The following is an 8,028-nucleotide window of genomic DNA, read 5'->3' on the forward strand; positions in this document are numbered from 1 at the left end:
ACCGATAATCGAAAGCGAATCGGTTACGCCGCGCGTGCCCGTGAAAAACTGCCACGACTGTTTTACCGACGCGATTCACGAGCCGAATTATTCGCTCTTTTCTTTCTCTCAAGTCGTTTCCTCGAACAATACATGTACGAGCACGGAATATATATCCGCTTGAAATGGTATTAGGCGAGTTGGCGCTGTCGATAAATCCGCATGCCGTGCAAACCGTGACCGTACCACGCGTAAACCGATCCGAGTAGCGGCGGCTCGTGCGGTTCGCGTCAACGTACGCCTCGACGCGATCGAAATTCCCCGTGAAACATCTTCATTCCTCTCGCTCTCCGTCTAGCCAACTATAATAAGATATAAGATCCCTTCGTCGATTTGTTGTTCAACCGACGAGAAAAGATTAAAGATGAGAGTTCCCTTATGAACGGGAGCTTAAACGGCGCGTTAGAACGAAGAATGGATGAAAAATATCGACGTTCCACGAAGGATATATTATTTCGAGGAGGAAGTTATTAAATGTTAGAAAGAATCGTAGTCGTTCTATCTCGACGTCGACTCGAGGCAATTACACAGATAGAATCGATGTCGAAGCGCGCGTCGTAAAAACCAGTTCACGGTCGAGCATATCCGACGGAATATATCGAGCGCGTAGGCGAAATGATTCGCCATTTCTTCTCATGCCGATCACGAATTAATTATCGTTTCGCAACACTTTTCGAATTCGAACGATGATTCGATCGATCGTTACGTCGAATCGCGAAACGCGAGAGAAAGCTGTTTGCAGAAACTCGCAGAAACTCGCTCGATGCTCGCACGTGCGCGCGTTTAATCGCATTCCTAGAAAGAAGATCGAACTTCCGGGACTCCTACGCTCGCGAATTCGCTTCGATCGATCGATGCTTTCTCGAGGCAAATCCACCTTCTCGCCTCGTTTCTACGTATAGATTCGTTTCTATGTTCCTTACAACAGAATAAACTTCGATCTAACAAATATCAAAATACCAAGCTTCGTGTTTATCCGAGTAACGAGATCGTGTATCGTCGTGTATCTGTTGGCGCCTATACGTCCTAACAAGCATCGTTATCGCCACCCGCGACGATAAGGGAGAGATCGAATCTCGCGAAAAATCCGATAAAACTGACCGCGGTCGAATACGCGATCGAGATCTCACGCGCAAAGATAAACGAGTGGAAGAAGGATCGCGAAAGATATACAAACATTGTCCGAAGATGGAGGAAGGGAGGGAGGGCGGCGCGGTGTAATTCTTTCTCAGCCAAAACATTGGTTAGACTCGCGCCCCAGTCGATATCTGGTCCTGGAGAGTAGTACGGTTTGAATGGGCCGGCCGAGTATACACTTATCTCTCTCCGGTGAGAAAAGGAGAGAGATACACCATTTCTTGGAGTAATAACGGCGAATCGAACGACCACCCGCGAGACGAGAAAAATTTCTCTCTCTCTCTCTCTCTCTCTAGTAGTTCGTCGATGGTGGTCAAACATTGGTTGGAATCGGGAAGGCGATTTAACCGCCATCTCGTATATATTGTACACAAGCGGTTACAACCGTTTCGGAACGTAATGGAAGTCGCGAGGCTCTATGTTTTATTCGTGGCGAATCGAGTCACGAAGTCGACGACGCGCCGTCCCGAAAATTGCGGGAAACGGGGCACGAAATAATGATACGTGGTAGAGAACGCACGGTTCACCGATCCCGGGACTCGTGCGCGCGTGATTTCGTGCTCGCTTCCCCCGTGTTTCATTCACGAGTGGATGCCCCGAGCGAGATACCAGGGAATGTTAATGAGAACCGGCCGGTCAGCTGCTGGTCGTGGCCCTACCTATGAAAAACAGAGAATTCGATTCGTTGCTTCGTTTCCATCGTTTCCCCAATTTTCCCGTGAAAAAGGATCGGCGAAATTGTACTCGATGCTTGGTTATACGTTATAAGCACATTACAAGTGTATACGGCATTCACCGCAAGTTTAAAATCTCCTTTCCATCGCGAAGGCAAACAAGCTAATGCACCGCAACTGGAAATACTCGATTGCTCGATCGCATGATTTTTCAACTTCGATTTTTATCGCGCGGAAAAAATGCGGAAAAATTCGGAACGGAAAACTCGTCGCGAGAAGATAGCGCGTAGTGGCCATTATATAAATACTTTACCGAGAGGATTAAACGGCAGAGCGCGACAGTGGCGGCAGCGGCGAGCCCGCGTACTTTCTCGATTCAACGGATTCTACTCGTCCCGTACGAGTATTGCTGCATAATAAAAGGGAAAGGAATTTTGTTCCAAGTGGACTCGATCCGGATGTCGGAAATCTTGTTGGCGATGAGAAATCGTAAACGATAATCGAGTTGGATCGTTTCGATTAAATTCGACCGTTAGGTTTCACCGAAGCGAATTCACCGGAGTACGCCATTGGGGAATGAAATTTATTACCACGGTCAGGCTATTCGTCAAGAAACGATCGCGAACCTCAATCTCGGCGCAAACGTATTACAAAGATCCGGCAAGGATCGAGAAGAGACCGTCTTTACTCTTCGGATCGATTTGTCCTCCACGATTCTTTATTCACCCACGATTATCGATTTTCCCGTTCTTCCGCTCTCCTCCTCTTTCTCTCGTTTATCCCTCCAATGTCTATCTGTCTTCGAGCCGTACGCAACCGCCGATGAATAACGTTAACTAATGAAATTTCATCGTAAAAAAAAAAAAAAAAAAAAAAATCAACCTTCCTTCGCTCTCTCGCGCTAATCACCGATCCCCCTTCACTTTTGCATCTCGATTAAAGCAACGAGTATTTATTAACCTAGAACACGTTGAATCTCCTTCTTTTTCTTATTCTTCTTCTTCTTCTTCTTCTGTACACGATTATAAACGCATTCGCGTTACCAATCGTGTCGACTATATATCTTCGCCCGTGTAACAAGGATACACGAAGAGAGCGAAGGCTGAGAGACATCGCCAACGAGTTCGAATTTGCCCCTCGGTCGATAATATAATAATAATCACAATTATCGCGTTATATAATAATCGAGAAAAACCTTTGAACCGGCGGAAACAAATGATTGTCACCGGCTACCCGCCTGATCCATCAAATCGGATCGAGAAAAGATCGAGAAGAAGAGATCGAGTTACCCTCGGACAAAGTGATCGCGACGTTTCGTTCCGCTAGCCCATTGTCGTATCTCGATCCTTGCCACGATCCATAGATGCTCGACCCACTTAAACTGCGACTCAATTACGCGCACGACCTATCAGACTCCTCCTCGATCCTACTTGTCGCTCGGATTAAACCGAAACCTCGATCTCGAATCAGTTGCGTTTCGAGAAAAAAAAGAAAAAAGAAAAAAAAAAAAACGCAGCCAGACTAATCTGTATTCCCACGGGAGATCGGCCATTTCGTTCCTTTTCTCCCTCCCCCTCCGTTCTCATTAGATTTACGAGCTTTCTACTCCACATTCCCGATACCCGATGATGAGAGAGAGAAAGAGAGCAATTGAAATGCAAGACAGATTAGAATTATCCGCTAATTCCGAGCGCGTCGATAGCGGTAGCAATTAACGAAACCAAACGCGAAACCAACTTTTCCAACGACCCCACTTTCAAAACAATGTCTTTCGACTTCTATATATCTCGTATTTCGTTCGTATCCGTGTCCCGATTCCCCCGTTTCGATGTATCGTCAATGTGGATCGATGGCGGATCGGGGATAAGTTCGAATCGACAACCTAACCTCAAACCGTCCGACCGATAAGATTAAAAAACTATATAATTAAATTTCCCGATTCCGATCCTGAATAATGTGACAAGGAGGGATCCTCGGTTATTCTTGCAGACCACGAATGTGGGTGGCGGTAGCGTGGTGGAGAAACTGTCTTTCTACAATCACACGGAATGCGAGTGTCGAGAGAGGACCGAGTACGACGCGAGCAACGAGAAACCCTTGGAGCACAGAGTCTACAGACACCATCCGTCCTCCTCGCAACCTCAAAACATGAGAAGGGCACAGCCGAGAAAACCGTGAGTTCTTCCTTTATTTTTCGCCTATTTTTCGAGTAAAAAAAAAAAAAAAAATTAATCTTCAATTCCGAATTGATCAGGTGCCGGTGTCCCTCGGAATTCACACCGAGGATCACCGTGGATGGCGTGTGCCAGTGCAACTGCTACGAGAACCGTCAAAACTGTATCAAGATCAGACGAGGGAAAGGTTATTTCTCTCTCGCCGATAGATTGTGAGTAATACTCTTCCGATTTGTCACGATCACGATGCTCGTTCGAATTCCTTGCGTTTATTTACAGGTGTATACAAAACGAAGAGTGCGCGATGCCTAGCTGTGAATTTGGTGAATACATGAGGCGACAAGGCAAGTGTCCCCGGAAAAAGGACAAATTCGACACGATCGTTAATCATTATACGAACCATCACCGGTACAGGAGCTAGAGGGAGGTAGGAGGAACGAGAATAATCGTGCCAGTGGGAAGAAGAAACCGTGGAGGAAGAGGAGGAACGTGAAAAATCGCGAGAGCGCGACGAATAATCAACGGTGCCATTTTCCTTTCCGAGTGCCTTTTGCGAAAGACTCGATATATACATATGTATATGTAATAATACTCTTCGAATCAATTTACATATATTTCCATCCCGGATTTTACCGCTATTATATCGTATTTTTCTACTATTATCGTTATCGTAAATCGAGAAGAGGTATTTTGATCAAAACGGCTCGATGAAACGCGAAGATTCGTCGAGTGGTTCGAGATTATCGCATCCCTTCGTATTAATTCTGTCTTCCTTTGATACTTCGATCGAATCGATGAAATTTCGTCGATTCCGATTCAACGGATTCAAATCATGTTGTGATTCATGTCGAATCTTTCGATCTTGTAAATCGTGAATAATCGTGATTTGCTCGGCTACCGCTGAAAACTTGTTACAGATCTGAGAGAGAGATGGAATTATTCTTGATATAATAATAGACTCTATTGTCATAGGACGACGAGCCTAGTCCGAGATCCTGTCTCCATTCTGCGCCAGACGATTCCCCTCGAGAGTTCGATGAACTTATACAGTCAATCGCCCGTGCGAAGGACACCGACGGTCGTATACCAAAGCGAGGAAATATAGTAAACGCGAGAAGTAATTGCGCGCAAACTTAACGTAAATCTCTCGATATTCTCCTACGATTTTATGTTCACGCGTAAATGTGCAAGAGATATTTGTGTTCATCGAAGAGCAAATCGAAAGAAGCGAAAAACGAACGATACGAACACATACAGGCGAGAGATATAAATAACTTTTTTTTCCGATGAACCCACCGTAGGATCATCGCCTATCTGTACAGATGATGGATCTTGCGAGTATACGAGATGAGAATATTGTATTTAAGTATACGAGAAGAGAAAAGAAAAGAAAGGAAGTAAAAATACGAGTTGTCCGATGCATCCTTCGTGAGTGTTTCGTATCGTATTCTCCTAATCGTGTTTTCTACGCTTTATTATCGTAGTATGTACTTATGTACTTACGTATCTAGTAGCCAACTTAATCGTGAAACCGATTTGACAGCTTGCCCAGCATTTACGAGCCAATCGAAACATCGTGTACAATTGTGTATAGATCTATGTTTTAAGATTTTACTTGCATTGATTTTTCATTTTCGATACTTTTATGCACGTTCATTTTCATATTATGCGAAATATAAAACAAATACAAATTCGTTGTAACGGATGACGTTCAATCATGTCATTTTCCGCGCAATCAGCAATTTTTTTAATTTTGATCTATGATCCAATGTATGTACGTGATAAGTCAAAGGCGTTCTTTCATTTTTTTCTGCCTAATTTTCTACTATCAATCGTGAAAATGTATAGAACGCCGTTTAACATTCAGCTTGCTGTTGTACTCGCTACCAATTCTAGCCAATATACATATATGTATACATATATAAATATAGACGTAGTCAATAAATCAATAAAGTTGTATAAAAAGATTCATGAATATATATAATTTCAATAAAATTATAACTTTAAATAAATTTTTTGTGGAATTTTATTTTAATCAAAAACACTTTAATGCTACTAATTACTCGCACAAACACTAATTATATATTTTTTATAGCAAGAGAAAGAAAACCGTGTTAAGCATCATCGGATCACTATGGCCATCTAGTAGTTATGTTAGGAAGCGATGCTTTTAGTAATTCACTAGACGATTCAAAAACGTCTAGACCTATTCTTTAAAATAAAACATAGATGAAAAATAGAATAGATGTGACATCTTACTGAATTTTGCGTCGCATGTTCTAACATATCGATTTAAAAGTATTTTATAATCTATAAATAGCTATAATTTAAATAGTATATACATTAATTATTTATATTTTTTAAAGCACTTTTCTTGTCTTTTTTTTTCAAATGTAGAAATAATCGATTCAACTAAAATAAATCTATTATCATAAATTTCATTTTAGAAAGATATAATACAAATTATTCGTAATTATTCGTAATCGTCAAATAAATAAATAAAGAAAAATAATAATTTAATTACCAAAGAATTTTCATTTAAAATAAGAAATATATATTAATCGCATGTTAATATACGAACGATGAAGAATAATTATAGAACTGAATATTCCGTAATAAATCATAATCTTAAGAAAAAAATGATACGTTTGAATATGATAATTATCCATACTATATAATCACACTCACATCGAATATCGAATTACAAATTGTGAGGGAAAAGGGCACGAATCGAAATATATCGAGTTTACGAACGCGGATTTTCAATTTTTTGAAAGACTATATGATAAAAATTATCTTTATTCTTTAAATATAATATAAATTAAGATAAAGATAAATATGATACAAATAATATAAACAGATTAGGAAAGAAATTTAGAAACTTTAGAAACGAAAAATTGAATCTTCGAAATAATTTAATTTTATAATAAAATAATTTTAATAAATTAATTATTATTAACAATTAATTATATTCATTTTGATATTAATAAAAAGATAATTAAGTCCTATTTTAATTATATCTATTTTTATAAAAAATATAAAAAAAATAAAATATTACTTAATATAAAGGAAAATCATTGATTATAAATTGTAATATTTCTTCGATGTTATTCTGGAAATCAAATAATTTAAAAAAATGAATATTAGGATTATGAAACAAAATTAAAATATTGAATAACTGAATAATATAATATAAGATACTAGACATATCGAAGATAAAAGTATAAGAAAATATAAAAAAGTCAAGGAACTAATTAATTTAATTATCATAATGTTTAAAAAGTAAATTCTTACTTGTGTAAAAAAATATACGATTTATTTATTCGTAAATAGCGTAAAACTATTGTAGAAACAACTTTCTATACTGAATCGATAATAAGAGAAGCAATGTGAAATTAGACAAAGCAAGAATTGATTATCAGTGCCAAAGACATCTTTTTAAAAGAATTTCATAGATAGCGCTAATGATTAATTCTTATCTTGTCTTTATCTTCTATTTTGCTATCCTTAATGCATTTCGTTTGTAGCATTTTATAGATGGCGTTGATTCTCTAATTTTTACTATATCTCTATTCTTTTCTTTATTATTTGTTCTTCTTGTCTACACTTTCTGTAAAATGGCTTCGATATCTTATTGACAATCGTAAGCCGGTGAAAAAGAAAATATTGGTGTTAAGTCTATCCTATATTTGATCTGTGATATTAGTTTCATGGTATTTTTAAGATTCTAAATTTCAAGTTGAAATTTTACTTAGTATTCTGTACTTTTCTGGTCGTATATAACTTTATTGCTATAAAATCAAGGTTATCTATGACAAGTGACGATGAAACGAATTTATGTGTTACTATACGTTTTATAACATTAAATTACCAAATTGAATAAAAATAATGATAAAATGTGGGAATATTTATTGATACGCGACAAATCAATTCATTTTTTTTCTTAAATAATATTGTGTTCTATTATAATATACAATATGTAATGTATATAAATGAAACTACGA

The 8,028-nt window shown here is 38.5% G+C and overlaps 1 protein-coding gene across 1 annotated transcript in view; it reads left to right on the forward strand.

The window, feature by feature from the left end:
- The window catches only part of LOC122719946 (uncharacterized protein DDB_G0283697-like), a 50,189-nt gene extending 44,182 nt beyond the window's left edge, over positions 1-6,007 (forward strand). The window contains exons 4-6 of the mRNA XM_043946232.1: positions 3,840-4,024; positions 4,105-4,236; positions 4,304-6,007. Of these exons, the coding sequence (XP_043802167.1) occupies positions 3,840-4,024; positions 4,105-4,236; positions 4,304-4,445 (459 nt within the window). The 3' untranslated portion in view covers positions 4,446-6,007. The remainder of the gene's footprint in view (positions 1-3,839; positions 4,025-4,104; positions 4,237-4,303) is intronic.
- The last annotated feature ends 2,021 nt before the right edge of the window (positions 6,008-8,028 follow it).

Source organism: Apis laboriosa, unplaced genomic scaffold (assembly GCF_014066325.1).
Source record: "Apis laboriosa isolate Shangri-la unplaced genomic scaffold, ASM1406632v1 scaffold9_cov152, whole genome shotgun sequence".
NCBI lineage: Eukaryota > Metazoa > Arthropoda > Insecta > Hymenoptera > Apidae > Apis > Apis laboriosa.